The sequence below is a fragment of the Tachysurus fulvidraco genome, chromosome 14 (assembly GCF_022655615.1).
Source record: "Tachysurus fulvidraco isolate hzauxx_2018 chromosome 14, HZAU_PFXX_2.0, whole genome shotgun sequence".
NCBI lineage: Eukaryota > Metazoa > Chordata > Actinopteri > Siluriformes > Bagridae > Tachysurus > Tachysurus fulvidraco.
In genome coordinates, this window is record NC_062531.1 from 10,528,883 (window position 1) to 10,550,108 (window position 21,226).

General features: G+C 38.4%; 1 protein-coding gene across 2 annotated transcripts in view; it reads right to left on the reverse strand.

Annotated features, from left to right (window-relative positions):
• faf1 (Fas (TNFRSF6) associated factor 1) overlaps positions 1-21,226 on the reverse strand; it is a 65,915-nt gene that overhangs the window by 44,269 nt on the left and 420 nt on the right. The window contains exons 2-6 of one of the 2 annotated variants that reach the window (XM_027166454.2): positions 20,223-20,291; positions 12,187-12,233; positions 6,351-6,586; positions 2,427-2,518; positions 2,113-2,204 (exon numbers count right to left, since the gene is read on the reverse strand). In XM_027166454.2, the coding sequence (XP_027022255.1) occupies positions 2,113-2,204; positions 2,427-2,518; positions 6,351-6,586; positions 12,187-12,233; positions 20,223-20,291 (536 nt within the window). The remainder of the gene's footprint in view (positions 1-2,112; positions 2,205-2,426; positions 2,519-6,350; positions 6,587-12,186; positions 12,234-20,222; positions 20,292-21,226) is intronic. The other variant, XM_047823073.1, reaches the window with a different exon arrangement.

Below are 21,226 nucleotides of genomic sequence, written 5' to 3' on the forward strand. Positions count from 1 at the left end.
ATACAAGGTTGTACAATATCTAGGTGACTCATTAAACGTAAGCACATTTGTGATACTGGCCATGTTAACACCTTTGTACAAAAGGAGTCTTATCTCTTCTATTGAAGCACGTGTTCACACATCATGCTAAGAGATTTGATGTAACATGGATACAAAATGTTAGATTTAGACAATCTTGACACCGTTATACTTATACAATCTTAAACACCGTTACTAATGCAAAATAGTGAGAAAACAAATATTAAAAAACTCTGAAATTCATGTAATTATTTCTAAAATTCTACTTTTCGTTCAAGTTATAGCTGATAAAATAAAATTTAATGAAAACCTTTGCTCTGTATCGATAAAGAATGCCACACTGATGCGTTTTATTTGACATAGATAGATATAGATGTAAATAGATATATCGTAATGTTGCTTTTGATTAATGACTCCGTGTGTCCTTTTGATCAGGGACATTCTAATGAGCACAAATTCCTAGAAATATCTACATAGCTGACTATTATCTACAAACCAATATTTCCTTGGCTTTTGTCCCAGACAGTTTAGTTCAAAACAAACATGATTATGAATAACTGATGGTTCTGTTCTGTGTCTTACTGCAGAAGGAACCGTAGAAATATTCGCTGACGCAACACTGTCGGTCTCTTGCATGGGCATGGACAGAGAGTTTGCAGGATGTGTCGATACAGCACACACTATGTGACTGAGAATTACTTGAAACATTTACCAGTACTGTACCAGTCTGGCCAATTTTCTCTACTCTTCTCATCCAAAACCAATAAAACCTCAGCTGATGTGTGCTACACTTCATTAAATACAAAAAAAAAAAAAAACAGGAAAAAGGATTAGAAGATAGGAGAAAATACTGTTGGAAAGGGTTCAGTTCCTTTAAACTGAGCATCTAGTGCCATCTAGTGTTACAGCACATCCGTTCATCATCCATTGATTAGAAAAGCACATGGATAACTTGATGCTTTCTAAGGAACCACAGCAAAAATTGCAAAGTTTCAACTACATACAATTCCTTGCTTTCAAAAAAACAGGATAAGCAGCTAAGACTTAAAGGAGTCAACCGTTATCCTTAAATCTTCTTCAAATTACCATGACCAGCATCCACTGAAATACTTTTCTGGCTCTGTCAAACTGATGATGACCAAACTAAGGAAAACAATAATAAAAAATATGAATCGATAATATACTCTGACTGTATGAATTGTATTGATGCAGAATATTACTTTTTAGTCAGGTAGCACGCTGTGATCTATAGCTGTGTCATTCAGACTTAAAAGACCTCTCTGATAAACTCAACTGAACTCAACTTGTTTTTTATATTCCATTAGTAAGAAGATTGTTATACTTATTTTATTATAGTTATATTATTCTAAGGAGAAATGATGCCTCGCTGGTGGTGTTTAAGACTTTTTATGATTTTTAAAAGCGTTGTAAAAGCAGAGCAAATCCAGATGATTTGTTTAAAACAGATTGTGAAAAGACATGGAAAAAAATGTTTGTACACTGTGTATTCCTAAACAAAGTGTTATAAAATGAATAGTCCAAAAAAGTAAAATCCAAACAATATTTAAAAGCTGACTAGATTTTGGTGTGGACTTGGGTACGACAAGTTAAAAAAATTAAATAAATAAGCATTATTAACTAAAACAACAATATTGTTTAATTACACTTTTTTCTTCAAGCGAGTCTTTATCGATAGAAAACAATGTACACACAGTACATGCTTCAGTATTCACAGAAAGACTCGTGTCTATATTTTCTTCATGTTTTACCTACCCCACCATACTGCAATTACACCACACTGGCTTTGAGCAGTGTTGAGAGTGTTGCCATGGATAAGAGATAAAACTGGGGCTGCAGATGACCAGATGTAGTACAAGCACATTAGAATATTAGAACAGTGCATTATTTTCTCACATAAATCATTGTAAAAGGTGTACTGTCCAGTACGCTAATGTTTTTATATTCGTTTTAGTATACTTTTAATTGAACGTTAAATTAAGCTGCTCGGTTTTTCAAAACATTTTGCACGTCAGAAACTGTAAAGACTACCATCCCTTTGTTTCGGATAGCCAGTCACACATACTGTATACATACCTGCTCTGGCTGCTGCTGGCAGAGGGAGCTATGTCAGGAGTCAATACATAAAGGCTGTTATTCTTGGGCAGGTGTAAACTCCTCAGCACCGTCTATAAGGGCAAAAAAAGTAAACTGAAACTCACTAAGAACATCAAGAGACCAAACAGTTCTGAAAAGAATAAAGTGTGTGATAGTATAAATAAAAATCAGCATTAAAATAATCCTTAGCTCAGCTCAATGGTTTCGATCTTCATCTGAAATCTAGGTTTGTTATGAGTGGAACGGGTCGTGAACGTTATATAGTTGTATGGATTTATTTAAAAGAAACTTACGCTGTCGGACACATCCGCACTCTTCCAGCCTTTTAACTGCATTTTTGACACGGGAACCTGAAGCTCTGTCTCCAAAAATGTTTTGATCTCTCCTACAAAAAATAAGACATGAAACGGGTGTTAAGTCTCTCACATTCACAAAGAATTACACAACACAACCAGAAGAGGGCAGAGACAACCTTCATGCCTGAGTATAACAACAAAACAATCAGGATGAGCAGTGCAAAGTGTTTATATTTTAAACATGTTCAATATTTTAGATTCAAAATACATTGGTTTGAATTGTTTTACTAATAAAAGTTAATAGTAGATCATAAATAAATATGATTCTTTTAAAAGCTCTCCCCAGTTCGTGTTTATTTATAAACAATATGTGCTAAATATTTACTCTTATTAAATAGAGTTTTTTGGGTTTGAAACGGTCACCGACAAGTCTTTCTATTTTCATGTTTACTAACAGTTTTCATTAAATGATGCCAGTGTGTCGGTGGGAATAAGACCCCATTGGACTCAAAGATGCAACCTATAATTAATAATCCCCAAACACCAAATGAAAACACCCCCTTAACTTGTAATGCATAGACATCAAATTAACGGAAACCTTTTGACAGAGATCTGCCAGTATTTATGGAGTGAGGGCAAGTCGGCATAAATAAAAGAACTAAACAAAGTTGCACTTCTTGCTTTTAAATAATACATGTTGTATATAACACGTATTTACTTATAGATCGATCAACATTCAGATCCATTATTTTGTTACATTTAAAACATTAACTATACAGTTTGCTCAGTGGTGTCTCTGACAATAATAATAGAAAAACTGCATCAAGACACCTAAAAGACTGGTTGTCTTTCCTCCTAATCAGTAAGAGCCTCAAATATATATTTTAAATCAGGCCGACATTAGCGTGCAACATACACAAAGACACACAGAGACATGCTTTAAAGGTGTTTCGGGTGCTTTGAAGGAGATTTGATGCAGGCTGTGCTGTTTGCAGAAAACAGTTTGACTTAATGAGCAAATGATATTACAGTTAGATCTTTGAACGTTTGATTCACTAAAATATTGAATCTCTATTATATATTATATTAATTATATTATATTAATATAATATATTCACTAAAATATTGAAGATTTTTGAGTACCAATGACACTTAAACATTTGAATGCATCACATTTTAATTGTATTTTACAGGAAACCAGGCTCTGCTTTTTGCAGATGATGTTGTCCTGCTGGCTTCCTCAAACCAGGACCTTCAGCGTGCACTGGGACGGTTTGCAGCCGAGTGTGAAGCGGCGGGGATGACAATCAGCACCTCCAAGTCCGAGGCCATGGTTCTCAGTCGGAAAAGGGTGGCTTGCCCCCTTCAGGTTGGTGGAGAGCTCCTGCCTCAAGTGGAGGAGTTTAAGTATCTTGGGGTCTCTTTCACGAGTGAGGGAAGGATGGAGCAGGAGATCGACAGGCGGATTGGTGTATCTTCTGCAGTGATGCGGTCGATATACCGATCTGTTGTGGTGAAGAAAGAGCTGAGCCATAAGGCAAAGCTCTCTATTTACCGGTCGATCTACGTTCCTACCCTCACCTATGGTCATGAGCTTTGGGTCATGACCGAAAGGACGAGATCCCAGATACAGGCGGCCGAAATGAGTTTCCTCCGCAGGGTGGCTGGGCGCTCCCTTAGAGATAGGGTGAGGAGCTCGGTCACTCGGGAGGAGCTCAGAGTAGAGCCGCTGCTCCTCCACATCGAGAGGAGTCAGCTGAGGTGGCTAGGGCATCTGTTTAGGATGCCTCCTGGACGCCTCCCTGGGGAGGTGTTCCGGGCATGTCCAACCGGGAGGAGGCCCCGGGGAAGACCTAGGACACGCTGGAGGGACTATGTCTCTCGGCTGGCCTGGGAACACCTCAGTATTCCCCCGGGAAGAGCTGGAGGAAGTGTCTGGGGAGAGGGAAGTCTGGGCATCCCTGCTTAGACTGCTGCCCCCACAACCCCGGCCCCGGATAAGCGGTAGAAGATGGATGGATGGATGGATGGATGGAGGAAACCAGGCTTCTGATCTATCCTTATAGCAATCATCTGTGATTTCAGTGTTTGTGAAGGAATATACATGATTCATCACAATCAGTTCCTCATTCCAGCCTGTGCAATTCTCACTTAGACACTAAGTCGAATGTAGCCGTAGCCCTTGATTACTATTCACTTAATAAGAGCAATGCAGCAGTGCTTCAGTATCACTTTTCTCACTACTTTAAACCATCATACAGTAGATCACTAACTCTCCAAACCTCTGGAACAGCTACATTGTGTATACGTGTTGCATTTTAAAATCTAAGATTATAATAAGAAAAAAATATGCTTTTATATGATTTTAGGAACTAACAGCAAAACTGAACGTAATGCCTTATGTCGGAGATGGATTAAAAGTTTCCCATTAAAGGCCATTGTAGCTGCACTAGCAATGTCTCTCTGTGGCATCAGTGTGGAACGCAACCTGAAACTTCTCACAAAACAATTAAAATACGACAAAAAGCAAAAAAAACTAGAACCAGAATGACTTCTAGCACATTTTTCTATGTGGAGTCTTCAGCAGCATGTAGTTTAGTGAGTGTATTACATAGCAAACTGGGGCACAAAAACAATATCAAGTTAAAGTTGAATGAATGGCAAGTATACACCATGGGACTGATTATATTTAAATTACAGTTTTATAAATGAATTCTAAAGGATATCTAAATGCCTGAACTCAACTTTTTCAACTCAAGTGAACTCAACTCAACTCAATCCATCAGTGTTTTGCCTAAAACAAACAACAAATTTGCAGCTCAGTAGTCATTAGCAGAATGACTGTACCCTGCTGAAGTCGCTCCAATTCGGAGAAACACACACACTTTGTTGTCTCATTTCACTGTGTACTGCAACAGCTATATATGGTTGAAATGACAATAAAAGCTTGACTTGATTTGCAGTACTCAGACTCACACTAACCCAAAACAAAACTTTAGCTTTGCCAGATAAAGTGGACATGATTTTAAAAAAAGCAATAAGCACTGGATTCAAATGTGGCCACGATGCACCTTTTTTTTTTTTTTTAATCTGAATGGGCCAGAAGTCACACAGCAGTCTGGGTGATTAGTTGATGTAGAGCATCAGATTAGTAGATTTGTATCTAGTGTTGATTAACTAATACTAATGCTGCTGCTGCTACCAACTAGCACTAAATCAGTCCATAATAATCCTTCAGTGATTTCAGTGAACCTATATGCTTCTCTATAAAACCTAGAAAAGCATCACTGTATTGCTTTCTATCAGTTGCGGGATGTCTGTGAAATGTTTGCTTCCAATAAACACTCATTCACCCACCAGCATCTCTTTTTAATTCTTAACAAGCAACATGTACAATAATGAACATTACCAGTCATCCATATTATATTCCACAGCCTAGTCTATACAATACTACTTATTTTTAAATAATAAGTTATTGCTTTTGAGGTGCGAATACTTAGAAAAACCACATGGTATCTGGGTGCTTTCTGAGAATTAAAATTCATTGTATGTGCAGGAAGCCCCTGAAAGCTTTACAGGGTGCATGGACAACAAAAATACAACACGAGCTATTATATCATGAGACTGAGCTAACAGCTTGCAAGAATTTTTAAGAATTAAGAAACGGGTAACCTCAAAATGTGCATACATGCTGTTTACAAAAGGTAGATATTAATAAATATTGGGCATTAAAATGCTACATAAGAGGCTATCATTTTTAAATCATCATGCAACCACATTTGGACTATTAGATCTCAGGAATCTGTTAGATCTATCTCTGTATCTATCTCTATATACAGAGAACACTATTTAAACACATCAGTTTCTGTGTGCGTGCGTGTGTGTGTGTGTGTGTGTTCGCACAAACATTCCTTTACTCACCCACTGTGCAAGTATCCTCTAGTACCACATCTACTGAGCGTGTGCGGTACTCTACGCTGAAGTTGAGCATGCGTGGCTGCCGCTCTACAATTTGCCGGGAGGGCAGGACAGGGCAGAAGGCAGAGGAAGAAGATGATGGTGGTGAGGATGGTGCCGACATGGCTGGAGGTTCCGTGGCTGCTGACTGACTGTCAGCTCCTAACGGGCTCGTCTGAGAGCCCTCACTGCTGAAATTGCTGCAAAGCACACAATTCACATTCAATTATTTCAATGAGAAAGACATTAGTAATTAGTCATAAAAAATTTTTTAAAAATCTCAGAATCAGGTTTATTGGCCAAGTGTGCTGACACACACAAGGAATTTGGTTCCAGCTATTTGTGACTTTCAAAAGTACAGACAAATAAATAAATAACACTATACAAGATAATACAGATTATAGAAGACAATGCAGATGTGATATAATAGATATTATGAGTATTACATATGAATACAGAATATATGACTGATCAGTTATGTACATAAAGTGTGGGAAGTGCAAATTACAATATTGTGCAATATTATGCTTTTTGTACAATATATAGCAGCCGTAATGTGTGTAATATATATAGATGATGTGATGACTGACAGATCTGATAATGCAGTACTTATAGATATAAACAGTGAATATAATTATGGTGAGTTGTTAATCAGGGTGATAAGGAGCCTGTAGCTGTTTTAACCGTGCGTTGCAGTCTGTTCCTGTTCTGTTTTGTTGCTGCACCGTTTTTTTGCTGATGGATGTGCACAGGACAGATTCAATGACTGCAGTGTAGAACAGCATTTACAGCTCCTGTGGCAGACCATACATACTTCCTTAATTGATGTAGTAAGTACATCCTCTGCTGGGCCTTTCTGATGATGGAGTTTATGTTGCACTCCCATTTCAGGTCTTGGGAAATGGTGGTGCCCAGAAACTTGAAGGCCTCCACAGATGACACAGGGCTGTTGAAGGGGGAGTAGTGTTGAGGGGTCTTTCCTAAGGTCCACTATCATCTCCACAGTTTTGAGGGTGTTTAGCTCTAGACTGTTCTGACTGCACCACAGCACCAGCCGCTTCACCTCCTGCCGGTATGTAGACTCATCGCCATCTTGGATGAGACAGATGAGCATTTGTCTTAGGAGTTTATTTGTTTATTTGTTGCAGGAGTTCAGAAATTTCAGGAGTTTAACAGTTTGGTCACTTGAAGTGTAGTCATTAGTGTAGAGGGAGAATAGTAGTGGGGAGAGGACACATCCCTGAGGAGCGCCAGTGCTGATTGTCCGAATGCTGGAGGTGACACCTCCCAGTCTCACCTGTTGTTTCCTGCCTGTCAGGAAGCTGGTGATCCACTGACAGATGGAAGGGGGCATAATGAGCCTCAGGAGTTTGGTGTGGAGGATTTCCGGAATTCTTGTATTCACTTATATACAATATTCACTTAAACTCAATGGAAGCACCTGCATAAGTGCTCTTCCATGCAATTATCCAACTGCTCACTTAAGCAGAAGTACACACACATATATAACAGTGGAATAATATGTTTTAATGTTTAAATATTTCCCTACATCTAATATTTATAGCATAAATGACACGTCTGTGTGTTTCCCTTATTTGGTTTGTCATTAGACATAAAACGTCAGTAACGGACGATCGATGACGAAATGAGCAAAGAGGTATTTGAACAGTACAAAACAGGAGAAAACCACGCTGCACTGCCCCCAACTTCACAATGGCAGCAGCGCAACTATCCAAACAGTATCCAAAGTCAATGTAAACAACCTTTACTGCAACGATAATATGTGCGGGGCTCAACAGAAGCTCAATTGTTGACCATAGAGGAAATCTCTTTCTCTGCCTTTTTTTTCTTAACTCCCTTCTATTCATACTGCTTGTATCTGGAGGCACAAAACAGCTTTTTCTACCTCTCTCTTGCTCTCTCGGTGGCTGATGGTAGAATTCCCCCAAGCCCCCATCCCCCTGTAGCAGTAAATAATGTCTTTTCTGTGGCAGTGGGTAGGACAAAAGCTCTTCTCTTCTCTTCTAGGGTCAGCACATATCGCACTGAGAAAAGGAGCAGGGTGCCAGGAGCAGCTCACAAAGCATGGATTTATTCCACCTTATTATAATACCAAAGGTTAAAGACGTTAGGGTCCCAGGGCAGCCAGGGCACCAAAATATAAACCCACAACAACTGTTTTCCATTATATTAATAACGGTCTTTACATTGTTTGTGACATATTTCTACGAGCACAATTACAAATAAGGCGTCTATGTCTAAGTGTAACTTTATCCAAATCTTACTATTTTTACCATTACTTTACTAACTAGGCTGGAGAACACCGAATTTATCAGCCACTAAACAGTCTGAGAGGGAAGACTTCCAGCACACTATCCCATTTCCTCCACACTTGGCCAAGAAACATCAGCATTTACACACCATGGCCAGCGAAGCCAAGTGTGTAATAAGCGCGCAAGTGCTTGTGAACCTTTTAAACAACTGCGGCACATTCTACACCTCAGATTAGATTGATACCACTGCATCAGTTCACTTAACATCTATAGTATTATTATAGCATCAATAATTTGTACACCATACCATTAGCAGCCCATACCATTAACTGCTCAGATGCTCTTGAAACTATAAATGTTAAAGCATATTTGCTTCTTTAGACTGCATTTCTGCATTTTTCCTACATTACCATAAATAAATAAAGCTTCTGTGCAGATGCATAAGAATTGTTTTCTGCCACAATTGTTAATTCTCTATACAATTAGCAACGTGTTATAGTGAATATCATTTTATCTCAAAGCACTGCTAGCAGTATAGTACATGAGATTAAATGCAGGTTAAGAGCTTAACATTTTTCCTTCAGTCTGATGCTTGATGTGAAAACGAATATGACTGTGACTGGCAAGTTTGCTCAATATAATGTGACACAAAACCAAAACAAAAAACATCCGGTTTGTGAGCAGGGTCCAATCCTTTTAGTTAAGAACAGGAATCTGAGGCTACAGTAGGCAAAGGTTCAGCCAAGCCAGAAGATTGGAAAAACATCACCTGGTCTGAAGAATCTAGATCAACATGGTAATTTTAGGCTCAGAATTTGGCACATACAGTATTAATCCACGGACTCAAACTGCCACATGTCGACGGTTTAGGCTGCTGCTGGTGGTGGTGCTGTAAAGATACAGTGTTTTCTTGACACGGATTGTGCCTCCAGCATTGTTTGAATGCCAAGCAAAGTTGTTGACTGCACCTTTTTGTGGGCACAATTGTTTCATCTTATAATGGCATCTACCAGCATTATAATGCGTCATTTTCCAAGTCATCTTAAACTGGTTCCTGGAGAATGAGGGCCTTTAAAATGTGGCAGAACAGAAGATTCACTGAATGAAAGTGCAGCAGAGAAAGCTTCAACAAATGCATGATACATTACATAAACTCCTTGTGAAATAATTCTCAACACCTGTGGTAATAATGACCTTATTAAATTGCCCAGGCCCATATCAAGCTTGCTTATTGAACACATTTGCCAAGTGCCGGGGTTTTGATGATCCCCCTTTAGTACACTCTGTAATCCATTTTATTTATTAAAAACTGGATCCGTGTGACACTAAGGTAACACTAAGGTGCTGTTGTACTTTCAATAATGATAATCATGCCATTGAATCAGAAAACAGAACTAGAATACAACACAAGGGAACGGTTATTGATTAGATAAAGTCTTCATTATCTTGTCAGTGAGATCCGAGAGCAGAAATCTAGACCATTTTTTCCCTTTTTCTATTCTCCTATACAATAGCTATATATAATATTTTTTAATACATAATAAATATTAAAAAGCAAACCTCACAACAGGCATGATTACAGTAACCCTATTTTTCACAATTGCTTGCAATTCTTTAGATAGTGATCTTTAGTTATTGCTTCATCCACATTAATGAAGGTCAGTCATTAAGACTCATTGAGCAAAACGACAAACGTGTAGCCCATACACAGAAGTGTGATTTCCCCTAAACAGCTTTGTGATGAGTAAACAATCTCCAACTGCCCTCTGCTCAACTGCCCACTCTTGGCTTATCAAAGATTCTATGTAAACGTTTTGCCTTTTTTTTTTTTCCAAAAAAAAAAAAAAAGGAATCCCGGAACGGTTGTTCCATTGTAAGCACCTAGATGGCAGCCTACACCCACCCAACATTTGGCAGTGGAAAGCTTAGGCCTCAGAGAGTCTGGAGCCAGCTGGCAGCTTGCACCTCAATGGGGTCACTTCAGCGAGCCATGCCACCCTCCAGCCTGCAACACTGTGCCAGCCTCCAACTAAAGGAGATGGCTGGACGTCGTGCTGCCAGACTCCATTCATAATTATGGGCCTTAAAGAAAAAACATGTTCCTGTGCCCAGAGACTTTGCGCTCTCTCTTTCTCTCTCTCTCACACACACACACACACGACACACACAAATTAAACCGTCAGGCAGAGTGTGCAGTGCTTGAATATATCTGTTTTTAAAACTCGGCTGCATTCATGAGCACTGACCGTTGGAGAGAGACACAGACTGAGGACACAAGGCCCTCACACAGGCTGCTTTTGTCGCCAATAGTTTCAATTCCTGTTTGTTAGTGCCATTGTCCCTTTCTCTTCTAAAACAAAACTGTAGAGAAATGCTTATTCAGCCTCATACGAAATGCAAAACAAACTGTCAAAACGGCTAAGAAATAGCTTGTTGCATTTCTAATTTCAGGTGTCAGCGGTTATGTTGTTCACGACAGTGCCAGTGTGGGTGCTCACATAACCTTTCAGAGCACAGGGAAGAGTATACAATCATCTTGTCGAGCAACTGACAGAGCCAAGCTTAACGTTTCCACTGACGATGGCCTTGTGGTTCAACCCCAACAGTCATAATGAAAAAGGAAGAAGTTGTAGGGAGCGAATATTTAAATGCAACTGTAAGTTGTATGCTTTTATACAGGACATATTCAAGGCACAGCGGTGCAATAAGCCTTCAGCTGAACACATCCGGTCAAAGTCTGATAAAAGTCTTGCCCCTTTGTAGATCATTCCCCACCATTAACAAGCGTATCAACTAACCATCAAATAAACACCCTCAGCAAATCTGCCATGGGAGATTTCCCTTTATGTTGGTGCTGACATGTTGAAGATGAGGGCAATTAATTTCAGGCTTCTGAAAGGGAAAATGTTGACGAGTTCTGTGGCTCAGGGATAACGCTTCGATTTCCTCTCCTCTTTGCTCTCATGTTTCTGTTTTCTCTACAATATTGCCTGAACGTTTATCCACGTACTTTATATCTGCTGTGCTCGTGCACTCCTACACATGATTCATGTGTTCAAGGACCCGACATAGAGACCAACGTGGAGCTCTAACAAGCACTCTGACTTTAGATCATCTTTAAAGATAACAGCATAGAGCGTCTAGTCCAGTCACTGGAGAAATGTACAGAGTGTACAGAGAACACTGTGAAGTGACTCCTTATTTTTCGTTTAAAGCCTGCAGCTGGACGTTATTACAGTATGAGTTTAAAAAAAGAGAGCAAAAGATATAATGGCTGTCATTTCTAAGAGAAGGACAATTTTATTTCTCATGCACGCAAAATAGTAACCACCTATTTGAATGGTGAGTCACTCCATCTTCTCGTATTAAATTAAATGTTGTTTCTTGCACATTCATGCTCATGCACTGCCTTCATAAACAGACTTTAAACAGACTCTGTGTAATGAAATGGAGACTGGTGCATTAGAAAAAATGTATGATATGTGCTTCAGGATTAAACTCAACAGAATGACGTTTGTCACAGGTACCTTTGCAAGATGCCATTTTCTTGTGGTATCACACCGTTAATGGCCGCCTGTAAAGAAGAAAGAAAGGATGAAAGAAAGAGTAAAAGAATGAACGAAAAAACAATTGTTTAACAACATTGCAGTGTATTTACAGACAGTAAATAAAACATCACAGTTAATAACCAAAAGACTTACAGAATTATAATGGGAAACATTCGTGCTTAAAAACCCAAAGGATAAAATACTGTCATTAAACGCCATTTACTGGAAATTTCTGGGTAACAGAATAAAGTGGCTTTGCAACGGTTATTTGAGCGATTAGAATAAAAACACTTTGCTGCCATGATGAGATGTGCATCTACAGTAGAGAGGAAAGCTCAATACCTATACATGTCTGTTATTTGTTAACATAATTATGCATAATAACAATACTGATACTAGTCATACAGAGCAATTCCTGTGTAATATTCTGACTAATCCCAAGAGGTTCCCTATGTCTATGATGTGTGACCTCTTAAAAAAAAAAAAAAAAAAAAAAAAAAGGTAATCCAGGTCAGTCTCACACTTTGTGACAACATAAAAAAATGTATTATATGTTAATACTGCCACAATAAAAAAAAAGTAAAATAAGTTTAATAAATAAATAAATAATAACACAGCAGGTGTTCAGTTCATCAATTTGCAATTAAATGGTAGCTTTACAAGCCAATTGACTGAATTAATAAACCAAAAAACCTGCTGTTCTGTCACAAGTCTTTTTCTTCTTCCTCTTCCTCTTCTTTAACCCACAATTCCATCAACTTGTGGGTTAAATATGAGCACATTACAGAGATGTTTGCTGCTCACTTCCACCCCCAGAATAAAGGGCTTCTACAAGTGTGTCTGTGTGTGTGTGTGTTGTGTGTGTGGCTGGACAAGAGTACGTTACAAGTCATTTAATGGCAGTAAGAAGCCAGATTTTATGTACTCAGTGATGGATCACATAATATGCCTTGGTGATCCTTTTTCTGTCACAGGTTAAGTTCACTTGGGATGGATCACTCCAAATCAACATGAGGAATATCATTTGGAAGAACGTATGCTCCAGCACAGATCCAGAAATATACATTAAAAAAAAAACTTGTTTTGGCAGCTCATGGTGGCCACATTTCCAATTCCTTTAATTTGTCACTCATCTGTATCTTCATTCAAAGAACTGTTATGCATCTGTGCAATCTTAGCTTTTTCACACTTAGTAAATGCAGACTGTCACTGCTTTTCTAACCGCTATCATTATCACCTTTATTCGATCTATGGCAATAAAAGACTTCCTAATAAGAATCTTAGGCAGAAAAGAAGAAGAGAAGAGAAACCCTTGTGTTCTCAGCTACAGTCAAATCTATCACAATCACACTCACTATCTTAGGAATGAATGAAGACTAGTATTATAGGCTAATTCATCCAGAGTGCATATATAATCTGCATTAATAGCAGTCGGTAAACATGTTTACCCTTGGATCGTTCATGCTTCTTAAATATCTGAAGCATATACTGAAGGATTGTCCACAAAAATAGCTGTTTATTTTTTTTTTTTTCTGTTGAAAGAAAAAGACACGTAAATCAGACTAAACCCACAACAGGAAGTCTAAAACCTCTTTTAGACAGAGGACATCAAAGGCATGTTTAATAAACAAAACCCCTTTCTCATAGGCATTATGATGCACTATAATCTGACTGACTACACCTTTAAGATAAGCAACAATGGCACAGTCATTCATCACACTTTCAAAGAACACCTGGGTAATGTAATCCTCATCAAAACATCTGAATGATATGAGTTAGGTGTAGTTAAAAGGCTTACCAGCTTTAACTGCTCTGATATGGTTTCACACTAGCTTTAGAACATGAAAGAGGTCTTAAGCCCTACTGCCATATACCTTCTAGAAAATGACCAGTAGGAAATCACCTGAGGAGATATATATATATATATGTGTGTGTGTGTGTGTGTGTGTGTGTGTCCAGACCAGGAGTTTTTCAGTGGAGAACATTTTTACGGCCATGTAATAAAAATCAGAATCATATTAGAATTTGCAAGGATTTTCTTACAAGCACAATAATACTTTAAGATACGCATGACACATAAGACTGCAGACAGCACACAAGCCATATATATGCACATACACACAATCACAGACACCATGTCCCAAAAGTCTCCAAAAATAAGGGAAATTAACACTTTTCAGCAAAATATGTTCCAATCATTTTCCCAGAGAGCCGTTAACAATCATAATGACATGCATTACACCAGATGTGTTATCAAGAGTTCAACATGACTGGGAGAGATATCTCCTTGTGTGTTTACAAAGAAATAGCAATCATGTACAGCATGTTTGGTAACTTACATTCTGATAAAAAGTGGTCATTTCCTCTAATTTTTCAAACCCCCTGGGCATTGTATTGCATTGCGTTGTATTATCTTGTGTGTGTGTGTGTGTGTGTGTGTGTGTGTGATTATATATATATATATATATATACACACACACACACACACACACACACACATCTTTCAAAGTACCGTCACTGGAGCACATACATAGAATACAGACACACATTTTATGCATATATATATATATATATATATACATACGTCCTCCAGTGACAGTACTTTAAAAATGTGTCAGTAAAACTTACCACCATCTTAAGTATTTTAGCAGTTAAATAATGTTAATCCATTGACATTAGCCTGTTGTCAACATGTACACAGCTAGTTGAAAATGCTGATATCCTTCATGAATAAAAGGTATGGGCATGCTGGCTAAATTTCTTTTACAGCTATAATGAATTTATACTGATTTACTGCACTTCACACAACAGACTGATTTACTATAACACACTGATTTACTACACTTTACACAACAGAAATGTAGAAAATAATTTATACTCCCTTTTGTATACCTTGGGTATGTAAACTTCTAAATAAAAAAAAATGGAATAATTTAATTTAGTTTCATAATACTGGAAACACTAATTTTTAGTCCTTTTTTTATTTTAAATAATTCATCCAGTGCACAGAACACATAAATCAAACTAATGCTGTGCTAATAAACAGCAGACGGCCCTGCTCTACACTGACATCAATCCATCTTTAAACATCCCATCACACTTGAGGCATTTTAAACACTCCCCCTCCCCCCAAAATAAGTATTTGCTCTGGTACCATGAGCGTATGTATGTCTTCCTTACTGAAAGTTCCAGTACTTGTCCTATTCCTGTATACAGAAGCTCTTTTGTATTTTCCAGCAAGCTTCCGGTTCCACACACAGGAAGTCATCACATTTACAGGTGCAACTAACCACTGCAAGGGCACAGCCATGGCTGTTTAAGGCTGCCAAGAATACTGCCGGCTTGTTGCTAAATATAGTAAACTGCAACCCCCAGATTACAAGAAAAGCTATTTTGTGGTGAGAAAGCAATTTTTTTTGTCTCCCCTTATCGCGGACTCTTTAGATCTTCTGTAACATTGCACATAAATGTAGGTTAGGTGGAACAAGCAGCAGTAGTAGCGTTTCATGTTGAGTGCAGGCTGCTGAGTCACACGGTAGCAGAATCGACATTCACTTCACATCAGTCAATTTCAACCACTATAATAATTAGATGCTATTGTTAATCTGGTATCAGTGACACTTCCGAGAAACAATATTTCTACAGTGTATGTTAATCATTATGCCCCCTTCCATCTGTCACTTGATCACCAGCTTCCTGTCAGACAGGAAACAACAGGTGAGACTGGGAGGTGTCACCTCCAGCATTCGGACAATCAGCACTGGAGCTCCTCAGGGATGTGTCCTCTCCCCACTTCTATTCTCCCTCTACACTAATGACTACACTTCAAGTGCCCAAACCTGAAATTTGCAGTCTAGAGCTAAACACCCTCAAAACTGTGGAGATGATAGTGGACCTTAGGAAAGACCCCTCAACACTACTCCCCCTCCAACAGCCCCGTGTCATCTGTGGAGGCCTTCAAGTTTCTGGGCACCACCATTTCCCAAGACCTGAAATGGGAGTGCAACATAAACTCCATCATCAAAAAGGCCCAGCAGAGGATGTACTTACTACATCAATTAAGGAAGTATGTATGGTCTGCCACAGGAGCTGTAAATGCTGTTCTACACTGCAGTCATTGAATCTGTCCTGTGCACATCCATCACCATCTGGTTTGGTGCAGCAACAAAACAGGACAGATACAGACTGCAACGCACAGTTAAAACAGCAGAAAAAATAATTGGTGCCCCCCTGCCCACTCCCCAGGACTTGTACCATACAAGAACCAGAAACCGGGCAGGAAAAATCACCACTGACCCTTCACACCCTGGACACAACCTCTTTCAGCTTCTCTCTTCTGGCAGGTGCTACAGAACTTTGCCTGGGGAAAGAAACTGTTCCTGTATCTGGCAGTTTTAGCAAGCAATCACCCTGATTAACAACTCACCATAATTAGCTTAGAAATAAGTTCATAGCATAAGTACTGCATTATCAGAACTGTAAGTCATCAGATCATCCGTGTATGTTACACACACTACTGCTGCTGTATATTGTACAAAAAGCATAATATTGCACAATATTGTTATTTGCACTTCCCACATTTTATGTACATAACTGATCGGTCATATATTCTGTATTCATATGTAATACTCATAATATCTATTATATCACCTGCATTTTCTTGTATAGTCTATATTATCTTGTATAGTATAATGTTATTCATGTCTGTTGAGAGTCACAAACAGCTGGAACCAAATTCCTTGTGTGTGTCAACACACTTGGCCAATAAACCTGATTCTGATTCTACTCAATTATGGCAAATTCTACACACTACCTATATATATATATAATCCAGAAACAGACTTAGCAAAACATAAAACATTTCAGCTAACTGAACCAAGTATTCAAAAGAGTGTAGTGGTGCTAATAAACAAAGTTATCATCTTCTGCAGTTCAGCAACTCTGGTATTCTAAACTTGACCCAGCTAGACTTATTTAGCAAATCCTGTTTCACAGCTTGCACTATCACATGGATTAATGCAAATTATATAGCTAAAAGCAGTTAATTGCCCCCGAGTCTAGCTTTATTAAAAAGGGATAGTTTTCACAACGATTACTCACATATTATTCATTTTACAGACCCTCTATGTAAAATATGATTTCTATATTATTCTTAATGGATTAAATTGAAAATAGATGCATCTTAGAGTTCTAGGTGTTAATCAAAAGTGGTAACATCAAGCCACAAACTAACCACCAAGGGTTAAGTATTAAAAGATATCGAAATTTTGGTTTAATACTCCTGGCATAGACCAACCTGAAACCAATCCGTCTGTTTTCTGTAGGACTTACCCTACACGGGGACTCAGAGCACAAGGTGGGGGACACCCTGGACAGGATGACAACCCATCACAGGGGACAATCACGCACACACAACACTTTAAAGATGCCATTCAGCCTACAAAACATGTTTGTGCACTGGGGACAGAAACGGGAGGTGTGGTAAGATCGAGTCAAAAGTTGCACAAGATTTGGTTATATTTAGTGGGATTCAATTTAAGCAAGTTAAAGAATATAATATAATCATGTATCACTAGATCTTGGACAAATCCCAGTAAAAATATTTTACCCCTGCAGTAAGAATAGGGGAGACATGATTTTTGGTAATTGTCTACATTTACAGAGTATATGCCATCTGTTGTTCTGCATAACATAGGGACCACCACAGGAACACTACTGCCCAGACATTAATGACAGATAGCGAGAGAGACAGTTGACTTGACTAGAAATAAATATACACTAATCCAGAAGATGTGAAAATCAAACACACGGAATAATAATAAATGAATAGACCATGTACGAGAATTTATGCCGTCAAGTGAAAGTGTTTTATGCACTGTAAGGCAAATAGGAAACATCTCAAAAATCTGCGCTGTAAACTCAATTATCATTGTTTTACAGCAAAGACAGAGACATGTTACTGTGTGTTGCTGTAGACAGCCTGGATGAAAAGTTGTCTTTACTGAAAACTCTCTCACATGTGTATTTGAGGTCACAGCATCGTTATTCTACTTGCCTATGGTGTCTTCTGCTAGCTATATTATGACATTGTAATATTGGTGGATTGATATTTTTGGTTGTAGTGTTTTTCAACCAGTGACTAATGTCAATCCTGCTGTGACTCATTCAGGCAGCATATACAGTACCATGACCTGTCACTATCATTGCTGTGTAAAAAAAATAGCCCACAACCCGAATAATATCAACCCAGGGTTGATACTATGGTGGCCTAGTGGGGGTTTTTTTAGGAGGGGAATAAATTGTGCATAGTGATGAATAGCAGTGTGCACACGTGTGTGTGTGTGTGTGTGTCCGATTTGAAAGATCACATACAAAAAAATAAAAGTATTCCAAAAGTAGATGTGATGGTATAATATAACCAAATTGTTTATGTCTGCTATTAAAACCTGCAGCTGTGTTTTTGAAACATCAACACATCACCAGTAGATGTCAAAAAATGTGTAAGAACTTTCTGTGCTCTGACTCACAATAGATCCAACACAGTGAACTAAACACTGAGGCTTTGTTTTGCTGTAGCCCTGTTCAGATCTGGTATTAACATCTTTCTCGATAGTTCCAATCACAAGTGGACAGCAGAGATGAACAACCATTCACACCTGTGTTTCGAGAAAGTCTCTCCAAACTGCTGACCTGAACATGATTCAGAAACTTTATAGCCAAAAACCAAACAATAAGACAAAAGCCCATATTGTGCTTAAAATTCATTGTAACCTAATTAAATCAGCACGAGCTCAGATTAATTAATAAAGTATCAAAAGCATGGGTTAAAGTCTGAGGTTTACAAGTTTCGAGTCCGATTTCCGCGGATTTACTCTAGAGCAAAAAAAAAAAATCAATCCCACACTATGCAACTCTACTGAACCTGACAAGAGTGCACACAGCTAAAAACTCTAAAATATTACTAAATATCAAATGCATAATGATGTTACTGCATTTGTGTTTCTAAAACTTTCTTACCTAACACCATATTGAAGCTCATCTTTGGAGACTGATTTGTATTTTTTCAGATCATGTAATCCCTTGATGGCTTTTGGTAAGGGCCATAAGTATGTGGACACCTGAACATCACAAACCCCTGTGCTTGTTGAACATCTCTTTCCAGATCTAGTCCATGCTTTGCTATTATAATAAATTGGAAGGCTTTCTATTAGAATAGAAATTTTTGCCCATTCTGCCAACAGAACATTACTGGCACTGATGTCAAGTGAGAAAGCCTGGGGTGCAGTTGGCATAGCAGTTCCTCCTAAAGTTCTTCAGTAGGGTTGAGATCAGGGCTCTGTACATGCCACTCAAACTTCTTCCACTGCCACCTAATCAAACCATGTCTTCATAGAGCTGGCTTTGTACACAGGGGCATTGTCATGCTGGAACAGGTTTGGGCTTCTTAGTGCCATTGAAAAAAACTGTAATGCTACAGCATACAAAGATAACCTATACAATTGTATGTGACAACAGTTTGGGGAAAGACCCACATATGGACATGATGGTCAGGTGTGCACATAGATTTGGACAAAAGTTTAACTATCTAACATTTCCTATAGCAGTGCTGCCCATCAGCTAAAAATATACCACCAAACTCAATAAACATTAAAGCCTATCAAACCGTCTGAGCAAAATTATATTGAAAAGTGCCATCAAATCATTTGACTGTAATTTAATCAATAGAATTTAAGCAACACATCTAAGTTTTTTTTTCAACCTGTTATGCATGTCTAAATCATGGCTTGGTGAAGAAAACTCAATGCTGCATGGTAAACTGCAAACCTAGCAACACCAGTTCACTGTTCATAGCAGTATTTAGCGTTGGCCACTTGTGATTCAATCACCCGGGGCCTGTGATCACACATTCTCTTTGCAGAAAACATTTGTCTCACTGAAATTATTCTATATATTGAACTGGCCACAATGGAGGCATTAAATCCTAACATATTACAGTTAGTGTTGTTGAAACTTACCACCAAGTCCCAATTGTTCAGCTCTAGGAGAGTGATTGCCTCGGCAATATTGTCAATCCCGGTGCATGCCTGAAAAAACAGCAAGCAGACATGACTTCCCAAAGAACAGCAGAGGTCTATAAGAGATATTATCACTCTTAGCACAGTTTCTAGCACAACATAATGATCTACATTTAAAAACTATAATACAACAGGGGTTTCAATGTGCAAGTTTATATGAGCAAGAACTTTATATGAGCAATGCTCAGTTATAACTGCTCATTTATATAGAACCGTGTGTTTAAAAAAAAGTTAGCTGTATCCTGCCTTTTTCATCCTTTACATGGTTGTTTTTATGTGGTCACGTGACCGGGTGTCGCATTTTCAATACACTGAAACCTTGTCCAAATCTAACAAACCTACTCTGTTATTTCAGCCTCCCACACACACTAGATTTATAACTATTATTAAAGAACTATTATTCCAACCAAGCAGCAAACTCGTCTTAATTGTCCTGCTTATAAAACAGCTCTGAACGATTAAAAACAGCTGTCTTATCATGAAGTAGTGTTTAGAGCTACGCTAGCTAAAATGTCCAGTCATAGCTACGGGGCTAGTTGTAGTTACGGCTTCTTCAATCATTTACCAAAAGCTCATGAGAGACTGAGTGAAAAACAAGTGCTACTGTTAATACTGTGTTCTCCTTAAACGCTGCTGAACAATCTTTTCTGCAAAACTAGAACAACTCAGCAGCGTCAGTAGGTTCGCCGGTTGCTGTCAAAGACCAACAATGAAACAGTTAGCCATCAGCGCTAAGTACAGAGCTTTTAGCAAATCAATAATCTTAAGTATTATTACTCTGACAGTCCGAATTATCCTCTTGTTTGTCGTGTGTGGTGTTAAAGAAATCTCATAGTTGTATGAATGCTAAAAAGCCCATAGACGGTATGTCAAAGGCGTTAGCTTGATAGCTGCTAACAAATGAACTGTCAGTGACATAGCAGCTATAGCTAGCTGTCTATCTG